We start from the raw sequence: 23,293 nt of genomic DNA on the forward strand, positions 1-23,293 counted from the left end.
AACAGTCTATAATTCTTAAACCCTCGCTATCGTCTCTGCCCACCTCAATGGGAGACAGACATGATGTGACGTGTGTATAAGAAATTATAGACTAAAATATGAGTACCATTTCGAGACAAGATAAAAACGCAATCTACGTAACTATTGTTTTTCATTATTTCTACAACTCTCTCTCAAGAATAATGAACTTTTAACCACAATTGACATTGAAAATTGAAACAAATGAAAAAAGAGGAGGTTCTCAATTTCACTGTTTTCTTTTGTGTTTTTTTCATAATATAAGGTGATGCCGAGCACTACCCGTGATGCTTCTAAAGAGTAAAAGGGCTGTTGCTTCCGAGTATCATTAAGAATTGCACAATTTCCAATCTCTGGAGAAAATATGAGAGTAAGTATTGCATTTTGATCGCGTGCCTACTAGAGGGCGCCAGGGTATTGATTGCAACTGGGCGCTTCATCAAAACAAGCGCTTAGACAAGTCTTTCATTTACATTACAATCCTTGTACAAGCACAGTATTCGGTTCCGCACGACTTCCCACGGCGGCGGCGGGCAACGTTATTTTCACCTGTCTGAACGCATGTTTAGGTTCCGTACACACTATGGTTAAAACGACAAAAATAAAGATTGGCCAATGCACCACCATAGCCATCCACTGCTGACTTTTCTGACATGTTTATTTTAAACAGATTATTTTTCGGTACACACTGGTTTCTTCTTTTTGCGTGTGAAGAGGAAACTTCTCATTGATTACATAGATCCAGAGTAAATGGTGCACCCGACGTTACTGGAAAATGGGCTCTGTGGCTTACGAAATTAAACCTCCTTACCTGTCACTTTTCCGTTTCTTTCGCTGTTACTGCACCCTTCAATCTATTAGTATTTTCGGTCATTAATTAATACGTAATCTATAGATTGCCACCTTAATTTAATTTAGATAGAAGGTAACTAGTGAATATCAATAATCTCCCTCCAAGGTTTACCTCGATTTAATAATCTACTATTATATTTTGTTTTAAAAATCATTAACGAAATCAAAATAATTGATCAATCAATTTCATTATTGGAATATTGGGTTCCGTACTGTCTGCAACTCTCTTTCTGCTGCCTATGATATGTTAATTCCAGGTACCTTTGCGTATACTTCACCATTGCAAGGGTCAGTGGAGAGGAAATCCAGTCTTGTGGAGAGTTAACCATGGGTTAACCGTGTAGATTTGACACTCCAGGCAGCCTCCGATTGGGGCAATGCCAATTTTGTCAAATTTAACGCTACCAAAACGGAGGCCATGTCTATTCTCCACAAAACGGAGTCCCTTTGAGCTAACTCCGACTTTTCGTGATATATCCATACCGATAGCCGACTGTCTCCAGCTGCTTGGAATGGACCTATCGTCCAATTTGAACTTCGGCAGATACATTGAATCCATGGCCAAAAAGGCAGCAAGGAAGCTTGGGATCCTTTCCAGGGTGAGGCGTTAATTTACACCGGGACAGTTGCTTCAGCTGTACCAAGCACAAGTCCGATCGTGCATGGAGTACTGCTGCCACCTTTGGGATGGCTCATCTACAAATCACCTGGCCACTTTGGATTCAATTGACAAGCGTGTCAAGAGGCTTATAGGTAACTCGGAATTAGTAGAGGCGAAGCTGCAGAGCCTTGAGCACCGCCGTAAAGTTGCCTGCTTATCGGTATTTTACAGGATATATCACGGAGAGTGTCCGATGGAATTACACGATTTAATTCCGCCTTCCCCTTTCCATCATCGGGGGACTAGGCGTAGGCTTGGGTTCCACCCCTAGGTTGTGGATATTCCAAAGATTCGCAAGAAGCGTTACGCTTCCACATTTATATGTCGAACGGCTATGGAGTGGAATTCCCTGCCTGCAGACTTGTTCCCTGAACGTATGACTTGGGCCTTTTCAAGGCGAGAGTGAATAGGCATTATTTAGGTGTGCGTGCTCCATCGTCGACTTCATAGTCAATTTCTATCAGGTGAGATGGAGGTCAAATGCGCACTTATATTTTATTTTTTAAAATCCCAAGAGATTTTAATCAAGTATGAACTTTAATTCCTAATAAATACGAACGAAAACTAACGATTTATAATTAACTGCATAAAAAAATATTCAACACAAGCGCAGCTATTTTGCTCGATAACCTTCAATTATTTCGCGGAGTAGCAAATTAATTTACTTTCATTTTTAACCGACTTCTTCTTTATAATTATTAATACAAAGATCGAACACTCAGAAAAAATTCCTTCGATCCGGTCGGATTCGAACCGACGTCTTCTTGCATACCGTGCCAGATGCTATACCAACTAAGCCACGGAACGAACCAACGGACCTCACGAATTTCTCTATGTGCTTGCGTCGTGTCTTTGTACTTGGTTTTTCAACGACTTTTTAGTCGTAGGTTCGAATCCGACCTGAGGGCCTAGCCAAGTGGCATTCGCTCCCATTCTATTCCATTTCTACAATCGTCATCGATTAGACGTGAACGATAATAGATTGGTAGCCAAAGTTACAAGAGCCTGACGATCGCTCATTCTATTCGATAATTCGTTAAAAATCAAAATATAGTCTACGGTTTCGACGGCAAACGTCACTTTGATTTTGACAAGTGGTCGATGTTCGTAACAAAACGCGCGGCATTGAAGTGGAATAAAGTAGTTTTAAACGTGAAAAGTGATTTCAAAGGTATTTTAAAGGTAAGTATCTGCAGAAACATTATATTTAGCTCTTCTGTGATATACTTTTATCACCCATAATTCATGTAAGATAGATATCTTGCAAAGTTTATTGTGATGTTACATTCCAACTTTAGAAGTATTTTCTTCATCTTTTTAGCAATGGAACCGAGGTTGCGAGCTAGTCTGGAGCAATCGTCAGATCTTGTAGAATTTATGGAAAGATACTCAATATAGGAATCATATTTTTTTCATCCAAACTTATTAAAATGCAATTACCACTTGAGACTGATGTAACGTAAACAATGACGTGATATAGTACAACCTAAGCAAAAGAAATTAAGACCGTGTATGTTACAGGCACGGCGACCTCTTGAAGCCCCAGTCGGAAGCTCAAGGTCGCCTGAGAAGTGATCGACTGTGGCGATCTATACGTGGCGGTGTCGAAAAGTCATCCGATAAATGGGATAAAGTAAGCTAGCCCACCTCTTTGATATCATGAATGGGTTTTATCACTATCATGAACGGCGACATGCTGAGGGTACTGGTGATGGCCCAGACAGCCAACAAATTTTAACTGCTTTGGTACAGAGTGTGGTTACGATTTTAGGGGTGTCAGCAGGAGTAGGTCAAGCTAGTATCCAGGAGCAAATATTAATATATATAGAATACAATATAAGTATAATAATGCACACACTCAACATAACCCAGCACTAGGGAAACCCGGTGTCGCGAGTGCCATGGACACACACATAGACAACAACAAATTACACCCAAACTCTCGGTAAAAAACAAATGTAGGCCATTAAAATATTTTTCTCGGCCCGGGAATCGAACCTGGGACCTATGCGTGTCAGGCATGGTAACCGTTTGGCCACACAGGCAGTTAAAATTTCATTTAGTCAATGTTAGTACCACATAGATGTTATGTCCCTTCAGCATATTCTGTCACCATAGCATTACCAGTTTATCATCGCAAAATAGGCGCTTTGTTGTCGAGTTGCGGATACCAGCCCGTTGCACCAAGTACCAAGTACCAAGTACCAGTTTATCAGTCTTAGAACAAAACATTTTTAAAAATAAGTTTGTTCCTATTCAATTTTAAATCATCCCCTTTCATAACTTCTGCGATCATTACAACACCACATTATAATCTAGAACAAAATCTAAATTCTTTATCGCAAACCCATTTAGATAATAATATGAATCTTTTTCTTTTTCAGAGACCATCATCGTCAAATGAGGAAGTTCAACTTCAAGCAAATTACTTCTTGACCAATGACATACGAGTATAGTTAATGTAGTAAAATGTTATGCTTGTGCAGACCCACTTTTAACTTTGTATAATAATATCTACAAGTAGGTAGGTGTAGAACTAAGTACATGGACCTACTGGGAATAAATAGGTGTATGAAGTGGGTAATACATTTATGAGAAACTTAATTATAATAGGTATTATCACCAAGAGAATACTTATTGTATTTTGTAAAAACAAATTGTATATGGTTTACCATATTATTACTTAAGAAAAATAAATAGTATAATATTGCATGTACAGGGTCAAGAGCACGTCAAGCTTAACACTTAATATTTAAATCCAACTCAATGCCGCTTACGGTAAGAACGGTCCAAAGTACAAAGTGTCAAGCTTGATGTGCTTTTGACTGTACCTGAACACTTAAAATTAAAAGATTGAAGGTGAATTTGTAAAATAATAACAAAATAGCCTTGAAGATAAGAAATAAATAATATTTATAATAAAAATAATATATTTTTATATTTATAATTATTTTTCATTTTCTACATCACAATCTATTCACTAAAGAATTGGGCATGGCTCTGCCATGCTTTAGCTCATCTTGGCTGCTACTGGTAGATCCTCATCATCATGTTGTGCAGCCATATCACCTGGTGGGGGTAATTTGGCATTCAATGCAATGTTATGCAGCGCACCACATGCAATTACTATTTTACTGGTGACTTGGAGATGTTAATGAAGTGTTCAGTGCTTAAGTAGACATCTTCAATGTGTCTTCAGCAAGCCAAAACATCGTTCAATTTAATTCGTGGCCTGGATATGACGCCTGGTGTAATTCTCTTCTGGTGACCCTGATGCAGCATTTAAGATAGGCATCATTAGCCAGGCTCTTTCTGGGTATCCAGAATCACCTAAAACAATTAGGATTGTTTAAATTAACAATTAATCACAGGAGGCAGGCAATTGACAATTTGTTTGTAAAACTTAAAAGTTGTTTTTGTTATAGGTCTAAATGTTTAGACTAACAACAAAAACGTATAGATTATGCAAAAAGTAGTTATGTACACTGCCGGCCAAAAGTTTGAGACCACTAGTACGAATCTTTGTCACTAATAAAATATTTCAAAACTGCTTGAGATATACTAAAAAAAATTGAACACCTGCATATTCTATTGTTATTAGAATAATTCTAAAAGTCAATCTTTTAGTAAATTTTTAAGTTATTATCCTATAAAGGGCTATTGTTTCCAAACATCAATGAATGCCGCGAAATGCCCAGATGGTAGAGTCATTGTAATATTTTTATGAGCTGCTCATTACTAATTATTTTGGTTTTGTTTCGTGTTATCCGATATTTAGAACTATTTTGCTTCATAAAACATATTTATTACCTGAGTTTTCATGGAGTTAAACTTTCATTGTCTTGGTTAGTCCAAGCTCGTCGTTGTTACAGTGAAGACATCTTAAAATGGGAAAAGTGCGCGAAATTAGCAGTGAAACTCGTTCTGTTATAGTTGTTTTACACAACGAAGGCAAATCAGAACGTGAGATTGCCACTCAACTGAAATTGTCGAAAACTTGTGTTCATAACACAATAGCGCGATACAAGAAGACTGGCAGTAATCAAGATCGTCCGCGATCGGGAAGGCCGAGAGCTACGACTTCTAGCGAGGATAAGTTCATCGTCGTTACCAGCAAGCGGAATAGACGCCTAACAGCACCAGAAATCCGCGCAGTGTGTCACCTGTGTCATTGACCACAGTAAAAAGACGATTGAGAGATGCTAACTTATTTGGTCGCGTCGCCGTTCGAAAACCACTACTAAGGCCACAAAACAAAAGGAAACGGATGCAGTGGGCTCATACCCATCGAGACTGGACCGAAGAAGACTTTAAAAAAGTTCTTTGGACAGATGAATCCAAATTTGAAATATTTCGATCAAAACGACGAATTTTTGTTCGACGTAGCGCCGAGGAAAAGATGATGCCAGACTGTGTGGTGCCAACAGTCAAATAGTTCAAAATTATGCAGGGGTTATTTAGAACATAAAGAAACAGAAGGGGTGTTAAAAAATATGGTGTGGCCCCCCTCAGAGCCCGGATCTTAACCCAATTGAGCTTTTGTGGGAAGAGCTTGATAGAAATGTGCGTATTAGGTGTCCCTCCTCGCAAGAAGACATGTGGAAGGCTTTACAAGAAAGCTGGAACAATATTTCACAAGACACAATTGACAAATTGATTGCTCGTATGCCGAGACTAGTGAGAAATGTAATTAAATGCAAGGGAGGGTTTTTTGACGAAAAATCTGTTTAAAACACGAACGGCATTTTTAACATAAATGGTTGATATTTCTTGATTTGTTTTGTTTTCTTCTTGATGTATGTGTATTAGTAGATGAGTATTTTAATCAATAATCAAACCTCTTGCTTTATACTTTGAGTTTTATTTCATTTTCCTTCTTTGATGTAGGTGGTCTCAAATTTTTGGCCGGCAGTGTATATGTTCAATTTTGTTCCTTACCTAATAGCCTGTTTGTTCACCATTTTGATGAAGCCCATGCATATATGGTTCCACTTGGCTGGATGACCATATAAGAGTCATGTGTGGCTCCACCATACTTAGCATCGACATTTAAAATTTTTAAGTTATGATCACAAATCTGTAAAATAGACAAAATTGTTGGTTGATACAGAGATAAATACCTATGCTATTCAAATTTTACGAATTAAACAAAGTAACTATGTAATTAACTTCAGCATGTACCTTGTACAATTTCAGATTTATATTAACCCTTCAACTAACTGCAAAAATCACAGGACAAACAATTTCAATTTTAATACTAAAATTATCTTGTCAACTAATGAAATGTGTAATAGACTAAAAGTTACCATTTGTACATTTAATGAGTGGTATACTTTTATAAAAAAGATGCTCATCTACCATGGACTTCACAATGGTTACATGGGTGCAGTCAATGCACCCTATAACACCAGATAAATGAAATCTTATTTGGAACCTGCACATTCATTAATAAAATTGATAAAAGTGAAATGGTACAAATACGTTATCATTTATGTGTTATTTTACTGAAATGTCACTTACCTCTGGGCTTAACTTGTTGCGTTTGTGGGAACACCCATTTACTTATTACATTTGGATGATTGAGGGCTTCCACAACTTGCGTAATGCAACGACTAGTTGTTCGCTGCAGCAAATGTTGCGAGACACACACGATCCACTGGTAAGAGCCTGTCGCCAAGAAACTCAAGGCACAAAAAACCTAAAAAACAATATTTTTGTTATCATAACCTCTGGTGGTTGGTGCCCATTAATATTACACTTCATATTACAGCGGTAGGCATAATTTCTTTACCTTAACTTCCAGTAGAAATGCTACGGTTCCTCTCAAACAGGTATGGGCCCGTAGGTGGAGACAAGTGCTTGTTTATCCAATCTAAATGGTTCCCGAAACATAAAACCGGCATTTCGCCGATTTGCTCCAAGGACCGCCGAGAAACGTTTCTTTTTTGACGCCTGAGCCACACTTCTTCATTATGAGCAGCCCACAAGAGTCGAAGCGAATGCATTTCAAAGTTATTTATAAAAATTTGCACAAACACAACACAAAACTTCACCAGCTGATTATAAAATCGCCATTTTGTTTCGTTTTCTACAAGGTGTTGGCGATCGCTTCGTTATCGATCGATGGAATAGATAGCGAGCGTAAGCGATTGTCAAAATTGTCACTTTGGCTACGGTTTATATGGGAGTTGTCGAACGCGTTGGACGTTTCGTTTGATGGAATAGAAAGTGATTAACATTGGCTACCAATTTATCGTTCGTTACGCTAAATCACGTGACATTTCGTACGCTTATGTCAATCCCATACATTGTCTTTCTATTCCATTGGCGATATCGCTAACAAAAAGACACGTTGGCTAGGCCCTCTGATCGAAGGAATTTTTTCTGAGTGTTCGATCTTTGTATTAATAATTATAACAAACTAGTGGAGTAATTTCACAAAAAATAATTGAATATCAATTCAATAAAAATTTAATCGACTTCTTCTTTTTTTTTATGTATGTTACGCGATAACTCGATTCTTTTTTGCTAGAAAGAGGGTACCTCCATAGTGGTCCCATTTAATTTTGAAGAAAACCATCCACCTCTAAGGGTGGCAGTTCACACATAAAGATACATTTTTATAAATAGCGCCTAAATTGTATTATAAGGAGCAATTATTTTGCTATTCTTTATATTAGATTTTGCTATTCTCCAATTCAAGGCGTTTTTCTGTCTCAAAATACTTTCAGTAGTGAGAACCGATTTTTATTATCTCCTGTGTCAAGTCCGGTATAGTGGCGAACTAGGGGATGAATCCGGGTTTGCGCACTTTCCGGTAACCGAGTTCAATAAAACTTGGCAAATTGATGTAATTCCACCTACTTTTGAGGTCGGTTTTTTTAGTACTCTGTACTGAGATTATTATTTTAAAACAAGACTTGACGATGATATAATAAAACACCACCATTGATAATGTTACATAATAATACATGTTGATAATGTTACATGTGCGAGTATCATGTTTGCACTCCAAAGTATCAAAATACTTATATTAATTATGACTTATGACAATTGACACGACCATACAAAGCAAAAATGGCGGATTGAGATCAAGCATGTGGAACTTCGCATACTGTTGGCACAAGTGCCACTTCCACTTAACGCTTTTACTGTATTTATTGTTCTTTGTGCCTAATTGTAACAAAATATATCATAACCGTGTGACTACCTCGTGCATGTAAGTCATATTATCAATAATAACCATTGACTTACAATTATATGACCTTTTCGAGACTAGGTTGTCACGCGGGTGTAGCTTACGGTAATGAAAGAAAGTATCCCATTGACTTACAATTATATGGACGTCGGGTCCGCGCTAAAAAGTGTCCGAACTTATAGGGCGTTAAAATCGTATACAGAGCGTCATTCACGCTTTAGTCTTCGTTTGTTCGACTGACAGCGAAGCAAGCAAAATTAGACTGTACTGCGTTGACACTACAATTTAAATTCAACGTTTTAGCTTTTTCATATTCCTTTACATGTCACTATGTTTAAATAGGTTGACTTGGGACATTTTTTTCGTGGTTTTTGTATTAGACCCGTCGTCCATTTATTTGTAAGTACATGATAATAACACGTTTTACAATCGCAATTTCTGAATTAAAAGATAATAAATTACATCACGCAAAAATCGATAACGTAAACCAACAAGTTTTATCTAGCTGAGGCCGTGAAATAAATAACACTACACATTGATATTTTTTTAATTTCTAATGTTCATGAAGAATTTTACCACAAGCCGTGGACAAGGAGCTTAAAAAAGTTTTCTTCTTCTTCGCTACTGCTCTTATCTTCGAGTGCACTGTTTTCATCCTCATCCTGTGCACTATCAACCTCATCGGAACCAATTCCATTTTCTTCGGAACCACTTCCGTCCTCAAGTTCCCAGTCAAAGTTGATGCCTGTTACCTCTGTGTACCAAGAGTGGTAGTGTCCAGGTCGAGCAAAACCTGTATAAATCAAATTTAGAAAAGTTAACAAATAGAATGTAGCAATAATCTAGAAGGCGTTCAGTGGGACCTGGGGGCCTACCATAACCTTTCCAAAAACAATCTTATTTCAATGTAAGCTTAAAGTAAGCTTATTATAAATATTACTAATATTCGTACCAAGACGAACCTGTCAACCAAATAATGTATTATTGCAAAAGTGATTGAAAGAACGAATGATTTCCCAATATTGTCTATTCCTTATTAAAAATAGGAAAGAGATAACGCTATGTGAACTATACAATGCCATCTCTTTTTTTTTGATGTTCCGAATCGTCTTTGTAGTAGAATGTTTAAGTAGGTACTTAATGCTATTTACATTCAGAGAATTTGACTGTTAAAAAAAGAAAATAATAGTAAAATCTATTAAAATTACGTTGTTTTCAATAATTTTTCTGCATTTCATAAAGATTTAAATCGCGTATATATGTTTTTTTCAAACAAACCGACGTTTCAGGCCCTTTACAGGTCCCATGGTCACGGTTGACTCAACCATAGTCAACCGTGATCATGGGACCTGTAAAGGGCAGGAAACGTCGGTTTGTTTGAAAAAACAAATATACGCGATTTAAATCCGGAAAAATAGTTTCATTTCCTAAAAATAAATAAAACAAGCTGAGTCTTGATAGTCACTTTGTGAATTCGGAATTATAGTCTAGTGTCAATTGTTAGCTTCGCCAAGGAGCATATAGATGGCGCTGTTATAATTTTACGAAATAAACATCGCGAATTTTTATTTAACGAGAAATGATTTCCTATGTGCTATTAAATAAAAAATATACAAAATATTGAAGAGATATATGTAAATAAACAAGTTAAATTTAACTTTTAATCATTACAAATCAACATTAAGACGTTAAAACTGAAAATAACATTGTTTCCATTGCATCCGGTAACTATTTTAAGATTGTTAAATTTGACATAAGAGCAATATTACTGTAATTATAAAGTCGCGTCATAGTACGAACTCAGTAAATGAATAGTCACAAAGCTGCCAATAAAACATCATAGTTTTAACATTACAATAAGCTTACCTTAAGCGCGTTATGGTACGAAAAGTCGTTTAAGGTTAAAGTAATATTGTTTTAAAAGGTTGTGGCCCACCACAACTGGTAAGGGCGGCGGGTATCCGATGGATGCATGTCGAGTCCGATCGACTAGTCTGGAAATCTTTGCAGGAGGCCTATGTTCAGCAATTGACGTCTTCCGGCTGATGTAATGATGTTGATTTTTTCTGTTATCATTACTTAAGTCCAAAGACGTTCACTGCTGAACGCCTCCCCAAAGGACGTGCAGTTCGCGTCTGGCGGATTCCCAATACCTTCACCTGATCGTCGGTCTACCTTGTGAGTGGTCTGCCGCTGCGTCTTCCGGTATGCGATTGCCACTGGAGAACACTTTGACCCCATCGGTCATCAGTTTTGCAAGCAATGTCCGCCGACTGCCACTTAAGTTCAAGTGCAAGTTCAGTTGGAAATGTGGTGCTGGAGAGCAATGCTTAGGGTATCGTGGATCGAGTTTTGTGCAAACGTCTCGATACTTCAAGAACTTAGCATCAAGCTGCGTCTTATTACTGTGGTACAAACTCGCATCCTAAAGGTGTGTCACGGTGTGTCTCAAAATGGAATTTTGACACCATAGAGCATCTTATTGTCGGATTGTCGGCAGGATAGAGGGCACTGGACTATGAGGAAAGTTACCCATGCGAAAGACCGACCAAATAAAGTCTGCAGTGGGCGGTCCTTTGCATGATGCACGAGGGAGTTCACGGAGTCCACTAATAGAAAAAGATAGGGAGATATCATGAAGCGAGCTACATCAGCCCTTAACACACTTTGTGATGACCACGACTGCTCTGTCAAGAGTGCAACGAAAACGAAGATTATTTTAGAATTGTTGTCTATGATTCTCTTACCTAAATGAAAATAATGGAACGTCGTGTAGGAAAGGTTCCTTTCGTGCACTCTCTATGATTACTTCTACTACTAGATATGGTGTAACTCCACATAAGACATTAAGCCCGACATACTGCTGTTTTCGCATAGAGAAAATATCTCGCGCTTCAATGTCGCTCTTACGCAAGTCGCGTTCTGTCATGCTACCCCTACTGAGGTATTTATCTTACCAGCAGGGATAATGACGTGGCATCCTTGGCTGCTCACGAATGATGAGATACCGACTTGGGAAATCTCTCCATCATCATCAACAACGGTTAGTCCACCACCGCTGTCGCCCTGAGAAACATGTACAATAATAATTCTACTGCCTGGCCGAACGGTTACCTTGGTGGAATACCACGCAGAGGATCCGGGTTCAATTTCGATCGATTTCGAGTGAGTTTAGGTTAAATTTGTGGTAGTTGGCACCCGCGATACAGAGTTTCCCCAGTGCGTGGCTATGAATGTGTTCAAAATAAAATTAAATAAATAGTACCTTTGGTTTTAAAAGTCACATGTGATCATGTGATCAAAATGGATATTAGTTAGTAGTTTATTTTAATTTAGATTAGTATCTTTTGTTCTTATTTTCATTCATGTTGTTTGTTGAATTGCTGTAACGCTATGGTGCATATTGTTACATATTTTCTGAATAAATAAATAAGTCAATCGTGCTTTTATCACATGAAAATTTTAAAAATAATACGAACTATAAGAAAATGTTATGTATATACGTGAAATTTTGTGACTCTCCTATTTAGGCATTTTTAATCTGTAAAATAAATGCGCATGTCACCTCCATCTCACCCGGTGGAAAGTGACGATTGCACGCCTATATAATACCTATTCACTTTATCTAGAAAAGTTATCTACTAATTTCGTTCTTCTTCGTTCCGACGGTCCGCAGATGGAGCAACTTTAGTTGACGCAACTGGCAACTTTTTACAAGTTTCCATTAACGGTAGCCGGTTGTAGCAATTATAAGGTCTAGTTAGAAGTTAGAAATTCACGGTCAAGATTGACGCTGCGGGGGACGGGGAGGGAGTGAAGTTGCTTCACGAGTTGTGGTTGCCGGTTGCGGAAAGTAGCAACTGGAGACAACCGGTACAAATTTGCAAGTTTCTAGTTGCGGCAATTAAGAATTTATTTAAGAAACTCTCAATAGAAGTTGCTATGTCTGCGCGGTTTCTTGAAATTATATGAAAAACGTCATAAACAGTTGTTCAAAAAAAGTTGCTCCGTCTACGCAGCGCCTGAAGTTGCCCTACAAGCCCTTTTATAGGAGTTATTATTGATATTAATGATATATCTGTATTTCCTGTGGTATTTATTGGGAAAAGTCAATACAATATTACTTTGGTGTTTTTTTTTACTTTTGCCATTATAAAACTCGAGCTCTTGTAATTTTTTCCTCTAATTGACGGGACCAACAATTCGTGACCTATCACTTGCAGTACCACTCAGAGCTTTAAAACGCACAGATCTGAGGGGCCACTGTGCCCGACACTCTAAGACATAAGTTGACAAGTCCCATGTGCCTGTAATTTCACCAGCGCCCGTACCTACCCTTCAAAACCGGAACGCAATAAAGATCACACTACAGCTTGGCTGCAGAAATGTGTAGGTGACAGAAGTCTTTCACAAAGAGCTATACTGGTACTACATACAACTCACAGCCATCAAATTAATAATAGAAAACGTACGTGGCAGACTGACTGACTGGTGACATTGTAGTAGCGACCGCAGATGGTAGAATCCGCAATGATGGAGCTCCCCCCGTATTGCTGTCTGCAGAACTCGTTCGTTGTTCCTCTCAGGTACACCCAATTCATGATTTCCGGGGTTCCCGCTTATAAGAAACGAGAATAATTTCTACATAATATTGATTTTTATTGAGCAAACTTACTTCACTAGTTTGTTATTAATACAAAGATCGAATATAAAGAAAAATTCCTTCGATCTGACAAAATTCGAACCTGCGTCAGTAAAGTCAGTATGCCAAACTAGAGCCACCGCTCGACCAGTCAATATAATTGATAATAACAAAATTTCCTGGTAGTAAAACATGAGACTCAACAAAAATAAATGTTATAATTAATACAGCGATATCTAACGTCAGTCTCTGGTAGCTGCAAAGGTACCGGCTGAGTCAGAAGCTTCATGACCTCTCACAGATGTCACTTAAGCGCAGACGTAGCCGCTTATATGGTGGGGTGGTGCGATCTGGTAACACCGACTGATGGGCGTCCAGCGCTGTAGAGCCATGCTCGATGGCGTGCAGCGCCGCATGGCTATTAAGATCGCACGAGGATAGCGCACCGTATCCTTTGATGCGGCGACTGTCCTGGCGCAGTTTCCCCCGCTGGACATGCGTTCGGGTGCGGTTATATTTTTAGTGGTGGTTTGTGATTGTAGTTGCGCTTGTGTTATTTATTTTATTAATTTTATGCGGAGGGAGGGTGGGATAATTAACAGCATGAAAAAATATTCAACACAAGCGCAGCTAATTTACACGATTTAACCGTCACTGGGTTCGCGGAGTAGCAAATTAATTTAACTCCATTTTTATTAACATGGGGTGCGTTCCTATGGCCCGTGATGCAAACGCACCGATTTGTACGGGCGAGCTCGGTCCGGCGGCCTCGGGCCAAACGCGCGTGGCGGGGCGTGTATTCGGGTCTGTAGCCCACGCCTTTGAAGTTACCAATCAGGAGCCTACTACCATTCTCCGTCCAAAACATTTACCGTCAAATAAGTAATACTCGTCTAAATTAAAAGATGCATGATGTGAATGAAGCTTCATACTAAAAATTGTCTTTTGACATAGTCGATTTATAAATAGCGCCTAACTTTAATTTAGGAGCAATTACTTTAAAGGTTGATTTTGCTATTTCTCCAATTCAAGGCGTTTTCTCTCAATATACTTTGAGTAGTGAGAACCGATTTTTATTATCTCGAGTGTCAAGTCCTGTATAGTGGCGAAAAAAACTTAGCAAATAGACGTAATTCCACGTACTTTTGAGGTCGGTTTTTTAGTACTTTAGTACTCTGTACTGAGATTATTTGACAATAATTGTTTCGGGCGGACGTTAGACGGAGAAAGAGAGTAGACACCCTGAAGCGAATCCGAACAGGCCGTCACGGGCGAGCGAGGGCGCGCTCGGGTGGCCCTCTTCCCATGGCGTGTTGCGTTGGCCCGAAAAGGGCCACGGGCCGTGGGAAGTCGCCTTTAGAGGAATTCAAGGTCTGCTGACGTCGCGTGTGTTTTAGTTTGGCATATAGAGGAATTTTTCTTTATGTTCGATCTTCAATTAACGCATTTTGGATGTTGAAATTCGGATCTTGAAAGATTACCATCAGTCCATACACGTCCCCATCCCGTAGCCAACAGTCTGACGCCGTCGTAGTTGCGGTTCATGTCCCTCGATGCCTGAAGACGAACGGGTTGAACACGGTCTGCCAATGAATGAGAAAAATTTAATCGAACATGTTCTTTTTTTAATAATAATATCGTTTATTAAAGACAACAAGGCCCACTTTGTATTAGTAACAGACTTATAAACTATGTTAGTAAATTATTTCTAACTTAGATCTAGTACAATTTATGAGGTGCCTCATTAGAGGCCCCTCCACTCTATCAGCAATCATTTTGAGGATGCTGTTGCTACTGTTGCGAAGTCTGTTCAGCAGATTTCTTTCTTATGATTGCTGCGAAAGAATCCGTCCGCGCCTCAGCAAACATGGAAGAAGCGCTACAGAACTTCGGCAGACGCAACAGCATCCTAAAAGCATTGTTGTATTGGGTGCGGAGAGCAATGTACGACTTTTGCGTGTGCCTATTCCATAGGCTGCCCGCGTAAGAAGATGTACAATAGGCTTTGAAAAGAGTTACCTTAACTTCAGCAGAGCATCGAGCAAACCTGTGAACCAGCATATTCGCTCTTACTGATAAAGCACTCCGCTCCCTTTCCATATCATATCATCTTTGAGATCAGGCCTAACGACATGTCCCAAATACTTAATATTATGCACTCTGTCCAGAACAGAAGTGTCTTTTAATGTTTAGTGTTCATGGTCAGTTGCGCGCCTGGTTTTAAAAGAGCGCCTTTGATAGATGGATATACACATAGATAACTTATTTATTTGCTGAATCACAGTAGGTGCATGACAAACAAGCTTAGGACGTAAGTACAATGGTAATCTTAAAGAAAATGTCTATTTGACAGATGTTGTGTCAGGTGAAGAGTTGTGTATACTGAGTCAGCAAAAAGGGCCTGAATCAGCATCAGTTCAGTCGAATTATGACGTTGATGTCAGGTCCTAAAGTGAGCCGGTAAGAAAAGAAGTAACTCGGAATAGAGAATCAACACGGAGTTAGAATGTAAGGTATGTAGTTATAATAAAAACTGTATAGGTGAATAATAATAATAATAGAAAATCATTTATTTGGACATCTATGGCCCACTTGTTAGTAATACAAAAAGATACAGAATATTTGAACTAAAAGCTATTGTTAGTAGGCACAATTTACGGGACAATACATTGACAAACACAAGAACACGTATATGCAACTTACCGCTCGAGGCGCCGATAACCTCATGATCACACCAGAACCTGGATAAAATGTTGAAGCATCGGCGCATCGAGCTTAGCCGCAAACATTTTCAGAATGCTGTTAGGACTAGAACGCAGCCTCGAGAGTAGTGACGCCTTTTTGTTTCGCAAGTTATTATATAAGCTATAAAACGTGGACAAAGTAATTGGGAAAAAAAGCAAAAAGGTGAAAGATGTATAATATATGAGTAAGGAGTTGTTTAGTTGTGTAATAATTGTAGATGAAAGTGTGTTTTGCTTAGAATTGTGTGTTTGTGTGTGTAATACGTGAGTGGAGTGTATGTGTGGTTTATATATAACTATAAACATGAAGTATTCATGACGGGGAAACTATTTTATAGGCAGGTAATTTAAAGGAGATTAAGGGTAATTTGTGAACTTTTGATATTTGTATCTGACACGCGTCAAAATATTCTGTAGATTTTTTTTAAAGAGCGAATTTAAAACAGTGAATTGATGTGTGTGATATCGACACATACGAAGAACAGAGTCCGATGTGATTATATAGCGAAAAAAGAATAAGTACGTTACGAGAATAATTTCGTTATTCAAATTAAGACCTATGTAAAGGTGTTTTGAGAATTTATATATCTTATTTCGTTTCGGAAATATAATATCGAACAACACTCGATCTGACATCCACAGCGAAGAAGAACGACCGAAACGTATTATGTCCTGAGAACAAGTGGTCTTGCACATAGATCTTTGTTCTACGGATGAGTCGAATTATGGTTTATGAAATATGGTTAACAGATTTAAATATAGAAGTAGAAAATCACTGAATCCGTTCATCATAATTCAGAATCAGTTAGGCTTTAACGCTCACATGAAATGACTCAATTTAATCATTTCATTAATGAAATCGTGATAATGTAAACATATCTAAATCAAAGCTCTAGATATAGAGACGACTTTTACGTCGGTACCTGCTCGTAGAAACAGGTATTTGATACCTTATCTAAATATTTTCGATTGTAAACTATTTTATCCGAATGCGGATCTTATTTGACAATAATGCCAATTTTAAAATGAAAAAAATATTTTTTTTCTGTTCTAAATCAGGGCCATTTACAGGACCTATGGTCACAGCTGACTGGGATATTAAAGTAATCAACCAGTTATGTCTAATATTATCTCTAACCACCCTTAGGGCCCATTTATTCGACACGAAATTCATCGCGCCCAAGCCGCCCGGTCGCCACGCGGAGACCGTGTCGCCGCCGTGCAGAGACCGCTTGCATCTAACTGTCATGGCAAAGTACGCTCTATTGACTTAGCTTTTACGTTTTAACTTGAATGAGCATCACGGGCGCGCGACGGAAGCTAGCTTGTCTTTGGTCTACGTTTGACATAAAGTCGTACTTAATTGTACACATTGACTTACAATTATATGGACGTCGGGTCCGCGCTAAAAAGTGTCCGAACTTATAGGGCGTTAAAATCGTATACAGAGTGTCATTCACGCTTTAGTCTTCGTTTGTTCGACTGACAGCGAAGCAAGCAAAATTAGACAGTACTGCGATGACATTACAATTTAAAAGCTTTTTCATATTCCTTTACATGTCACTACGTTTAAATAGGTTGACTTGGGACATTTTTTTCGTGGTTTTTGTATTAGACCCGTCGTCCATTTATTTATAAGTCAATGATTGTACACCAAAAATACTGACATTACTGCTTGGCGGCAGGAATAGGTAAGGTGGCAGTATTACCCTGGACGAACTCTTTCACAAGGACCTCATACTGCTACTTTTTAGTACCATTCTTTTCCTGGCGCACCCTGAGCAACAGTCGGCTAGTACCTTACGCCGATTGGTAGATCCTTTTACCACGATGGCAACCATTGCAGTGTATGCCATCGACACGATAAGAAGTCAAAATTAAGGTTTAGTTAAATTTACACGTCATAAAAGCACTTTAATGTATTTGACATACTTACCACTGAAAGTAAGGACTCTTCCAAACTTGAGTAGACCGACATCGTTAGGCTGTACAACGCCGGGTAAATTGTTATTGTAGAGAGGGTGGTTGTAGAACTCCCTTGTCTCGAACATAATCTCGGGGCGGGTCACATTTATCCCTCCAGCGCGAAGAAGGAACGTGTGTCTCCTGTTGAATACGGGTTTTTGTGTGGCTTTAGATTATTTTTTTTAAATGTCAAGAGGTTACAGTAAAATGCATCATAGAACTTTAGATTGGTGCGGATTTATCTGCGGACCACACGTGTGGCATTAGAACATCGTCGCTTAACATCAGGTGAGATTGTGGCCAAGCGTGTGTCTATTATATATTAAATATATATACATATATATATATATATATATATATGTATATATATCCGCACTAAATTAAATACTCGATGCATACGTATGCGGATGGCTCGCATGTGGATAGTCCGTACGGACTGTAGCTGTGAAACCAGAATACAGATACATGTACTTTGGGTGATCAAACTATTTTTTCTGGTCTAACTCGTGTATATTTCGAAGAACAGAGTCAGATGTGATTTTATACAGCTAAAAGAGGATAAATAATCTCGTTTAAGGAAAGTCTATAGGTGCTTCCAGAATATTTAAATCTTATTTCGTTTTCCAAATATAACATCGAACAACGGTCGATCTGTTATCCACAGCGAAGAACAACGAACGAGACGTACAATTTCCTGGGAATAGGTAGTCTTGCACATAGGTCTTTGATCTACGGATGAGTGGTTAAGTTTTTTCAAACAAACCAACGTTAAAATTTTTATTGAATTGATATTCAATTATTTTTTGTGAAATTACTCCACTAGTTTGATATAATTATTAATAGAAAAAAATCCTTCCTCCTAAAAAGTCATTCAAAACCAAATACAAAGCTTCAACAACAAGCACATAGAAAAATTCGTGAGGTCCGCTGGTTCGTTCCGTGACTTAATTGGCATAGCGTCTGGCACGGATTGCTGGAAGACGCCGATTCGAATCCGACCGATTTTTTCTAAGTGTACGATCTTTGTATTAATAATTATAACAAACCAACGTTTACTTCAGGCTCTTTACAATTACCATGGCCAAGGCTGACTGAGACAGTTAAGTTGTCAACCAGTTATGTCTGTTTTGGATGTTTCTGAACTATAGTTACATAAGTTATTAAATAATCTCAGTTTAGAGTACTAAAAAACCGACCTCCAAAGTACGTGGAATTACACATAATTACCAAGTCTTATTGAAATTGGTTACCGGAAAGTGCGTAAACCCGGATTCATCCCCTAGTTCGCAACTATACGGACACAGGAGATAATAAAAATCGGTGCTCAACCTGTTCAATGTGGATAGCCTTTGTCCTGAAACATATAATGAGGGCTATGTACACCTTCACCAGCGTACATCCACGACCTGGACGACTAGCAGTTAAGTTCACTTATTTTCTTGATTTGAAGCTTATATGTCCTTAAATCAAGGTAAACAAAATCCTGCTTCAGTCTAGGACCATGTACGGGACTTAACACAGGAGATAATAGAAATCGGTTCTAAAGTACATATCCGCTCACGCGATACATGCAGCCGTAGACGCATACCACACCTAGAGGTGCCGGTGATGATTTTATACCGATTTATCGGATAACGAAGTTATAACAGGTAAAAGGACTAATATTAATTGCTATTTCGGTAACTACTCTAGCAAACCATAAAGATTTTAATGCCTGGGTCTGTCATTTAAAAAAAATAAACAACTTCAAAAATACGTCACGACAATCATGTGTGTTATTGTTTGGGCTGGTGATTTCGGTGTTTATTTGTTGAAAACATACCGTAAGTAGCGTTTTTTAAGTTTACCCTGAATATTAATGTTTATAAACTATACTTTAAGGAGTAATTTCATGCTAAACGTTAAAACCACTCAAACGGAATATTATCATATTTATCCAAGTACACCAAAAATTTAATTAGGGCTTTTTAAGTGCAGGATTTGCGGTGTATTACTGCGTTTTATTTGAGATGTTTTTGTTGGTAGTACGAAAGTATTTATTTAGCAATGCAGAATAATAATTTTTATTTTTAAAAACTTATATTTAAACTGAATGCTTTTCTAATTTGCGAAACCAAATAGCCGCCATTTTGCGGTAGGAGGAGCGCATCTCGTGAGCGGTTATACTGAGAGAAAAACGCCTTGAATTGGAGAATAGCAAAATCAACCATTAAAATAATAATTGCTGCTTGTAATATAATATAGGCGCTACGTATAAAAATGTGTTCTCTTCAAAATTAAATGGGACCACTACGGAGGGACTCTCTTTCAAACAAAAAATAATCATAAAAATCAGGGCACAAATTAGTTATATAATTAGTAGAGTTATCGCGTAACATCTTAGAGGATGGAAGTGTAAGCGTAACATACATCCAAAAAAAATGCAGTCAAATTGAGAACCTCCTCCTTTTGTTTGAGGTCAGTTAAAAATACTTTATTTTTAATTTAACAAATAAGATTTCTTTGGTTTGTTTTATAAATATTGATATTATGGATGACTTACCGTCAATCGTGATCATGCCAGATGTAAAGGGCACATGGTTAATTTGTAAAAATAAATGTACGCGATTCAGGTCCGAAAAAATAAATACATTACCAATAAAGGAGAAATAGAAAAGTGTGAAATATGTGTGGCCTACACTTATTGCTTTTGTGACTTTGGGTGTAATTTGTGCTTATCTATGTGTGTGTGCTTAACCGTGGCATCCGCGATACAGGGTTTTTCCTAGTGCAGGGCAATGAGTGTGTAACTTATTATTACATTTTTAACCGACTTCGAGAAATTTTGTTATATAATCATTTTTTGTTAGAGTCATATTCTATATTAAACATATTTAAATTTGAAGAAATTATTCCAGCTCTAAGGGTGGCAAACTAGGGATAAATCAGATTTCGCGCACTTTCCAGTAACCGATTTCAATAAAACTTTTTTTATATAATATCAAGTGACGGAACGAATAAGTCGTGCGCCTGATGGTAAGCTACACGCCTGTCCATAACAGTTGCAGTGCCACTCAGAGCTTTTGCAAAGATCGGAAGGGCACTGCCACTGCACCCGTCACCCTGAGACATAAATTGACAAGTCCCATGTGCCTGTAATTTCACTAGCACCCTTACCCTTCAAAACCGGAACACAGTAATGCTGACATTACTGCTTGGCGGCAGAAATAGATAAAGTGGCAGTATTTCCCTAGAACTCTTTCACAAGGAGCCCTACTGCTAATAAAAGCTGTAATTATTAAGGTTGTTGCATATGGATCTACATGTACGTTTTCCATAGCACTTACCCAGCAGTGCAATGAGCGGCGGTAAGCCCCCATTCAGCGTGAATGATAGTAGCGCCACAGGAGTTCACAGTGCCTATGTTATTTACCATACGCAGCAACATCTGGTAGGGGAATTGGCCTTCCTTCGCCTCCCATCCTGATACGATCCTTGACGCTGATCTCTCTGCAACACGATTACGTAACAGCACAGAAAAATGTAAAATCTAGTTTTTTTTTACAATAAAGCTGTTTGGAGTAATTTTCAGGTTAATTTTCTCTTTTTTTTTAAATCAAGTGACGGGACGAACAAGTCGCCTGATGATAAGCTGTACGCGTGTCCATAACATTGCTACTCAGAGGTTTAAATCGCAAATATCTTAGACATAAGTTGACAAGTCCCATGTGCCGGTAATTTCACTAGCACCCTTACCATTCAAAACCGGAACACAGTAATGCTGACATTATTGCTTGGCGGCAGAAATAGGTAGGGTGGCAGTACTTTCCTGGACGAACACTTTCATAAGGAGCTCTCTACTCCTCTATCTCTGGAAAATAGGGAGAGATCTAGCCTCTCGAGAATCGGATGAAGTTAAATGACAAAAGTCTGTGACAACCCTGCTGATCTTGGGTCAGAATCCGAACTTATAAGGTTCCAGTGCGCGCACAAGTTATAGTCCCCTTCTTGTATACCTTAAGGGTCGGGAGGATCACTATAATCAAAAGTAATGTAGAAAGATACCTATATCTTTAGCCCTAGCTATGGGGCTGTCCTCTACCTCCTACTACTACTTCTCTAACTAATTTAGATGGCAATGTCAATTATTTAAATATATTAGAATATGATAACGTCAGTCCATAGAAGCTATATGAACACTGTAGCCCCTCCAATGTCGTCAAAGCGGCCGAGAACCGCAACAGGCCCAAATACGCCAATCTTCCTCAGTGCTACAAATTTGTGCCTTTTGCGGTGGAAACCCTGGGTCTCTGGAGGACACAGGCGAATCTTCTAACGAACGAGCTGTTGGATCACCTCGTAGAAGCCTCCGCTGACCATAAGACGGGCAGTCATTTTCGTCAACGAAAAAGTTTGGGCAAGATGCCTTACAAATGCTATATCATATTATTATATTTATTTTAGAATTTTCAATATGCAATAAATTTCTATTATCATGAAGTATTGTTTAATATTCGAGTGCAGTAACCGGAAACATTATTTAACATTTCACGATGATTTACTCAAATAATTAAAGAATAATAATTGACACTGAAATTAGATATAGAGAAAAGTAACTTGAAAATTACTCTTTCCGATTTTGTGGTTAAAAACTATTTTTGTTGATCTTAGTTATCTAGTTGTAGCTCTCAGTTATGAGAGCGGTAAGATTAGAGAAGTGTGCGGTGAGAAAACTATTTATGCACGAGCAACCAAGTTCACTTGACGACACAACCATGTATTCCAAATATTCAGATAAATACCTCGGATAACTTCAGGAAAAGTTGCCACGTCTTCGGCCGAGATCTGAAACAAAATGGGATGAACTGTAGATGCGATCTATAGGCTCCGTGTTTAGAAAGTTACACTGCAAACAATTTCACAATTAAATACTAAGTCATTTATGTAAAATTACTAATTACCGTAGAAGCCACAAGGGCTGTGATAATGAAGATACCAAGAAGTGCCATTGCCATAGACGGGTACTGCACTAATGAAAATGTAATTGTACGCTACCTTTAGTTGGACTTCACGTTAACTATGAAAGTCACGCGAATCCGTCTATCCTGAGACATTACTTGGAATTAAATCGAAGTTCAAATTAATAATGAAAAAGAATTGGGAACATTACATTTGGTAGCAGTAGCGCTCCTTGTGAAAGAGTTCGTCCAGGGAAGTACTGCCATCTTATCTAT

At 38.3% G+C, this 23,293-nt stretch overlaps 1 protein-coding gene across 1 annotated transcript; it reads right to left on the minus strand.

The window, feature by feature from the left end:
* Positions 1 to 9,267: 9,267 nt before the first annotated feature.
* Positions 9,268 to 23,084, minus strand: LOC113240662 (collagenase-like). Its single transcript, XM_026478026.1, has 8 exons — positions 23,021 to 23,084; positions 22,862 to 22,904; positions 21,407 to 21,569; positions 18,052 to 18,221; positions 14,853 to 14,954; positions 13,202 to 13,347; positions 11,687 to 11,795; positions 9,268 to 9,522 (listed from the first exon to the last, which is right to left on the minus strand). Exons 1-8 carry the CDS (start codon positions 23,072 to 23,074, stop codon positions 9,302 to 9,304), a joined length of 1,008 nt encoding a protein of 335 aa, XP_026333811.1. The 5' UTR covers positions 23,075 to 23,084; the 3' UTR covers positions 9,268 to 9,301.
* Positions 23,085 to 23,293: the final 209 nt, after the last annotated feature.

This window comes from Hyposmocoma kahamanoa, unplaced genomic scaffold, assembly GCF_003589595.1.
Source record: "Hyposmocoma kahamanoa isolate Upper Pololo Valley unplaced genomic scaffold, ASM358959v1 160, whole genome shotgun sequence".
Classification (NCBI taxonomy): domain Eukaryota; kingdom Metazoa; phylum Arthropoda; class Insecta; order Lepidoptera; family Cosmopterigidae; genus Hyposmocoma; species Hyposmocoma kahamanoa.

What these genes read in the sequence shown, in the direction of transcription:
- LOC113240662 (XM_026478026.1), bottom strand. Translation starts at nt 23,074, where the DNA reads ATGGCAATGGCACTTCTTGGTATCTTCATTATCACAGCCCTTGTGGCT. An exon ending in CAGCCCTTGTGGCTTCTACG is followed by an intron (nt 22,905 to 23,020) that starts GTAATTAGTAAT and finishes ATTTTGTTTCAG; the next exon opens with ATCTCGGCCGAAGACGTGGC. An exon ending in TTTTCCTGAAGTTATCCGAG is followed by an intron (nt 21,570 to 22,861) that starts GTATTTATCTGA and finishes ATCGTGTTGCAG; the next exon opens with AGAGATCAGCGTCAAGGATC.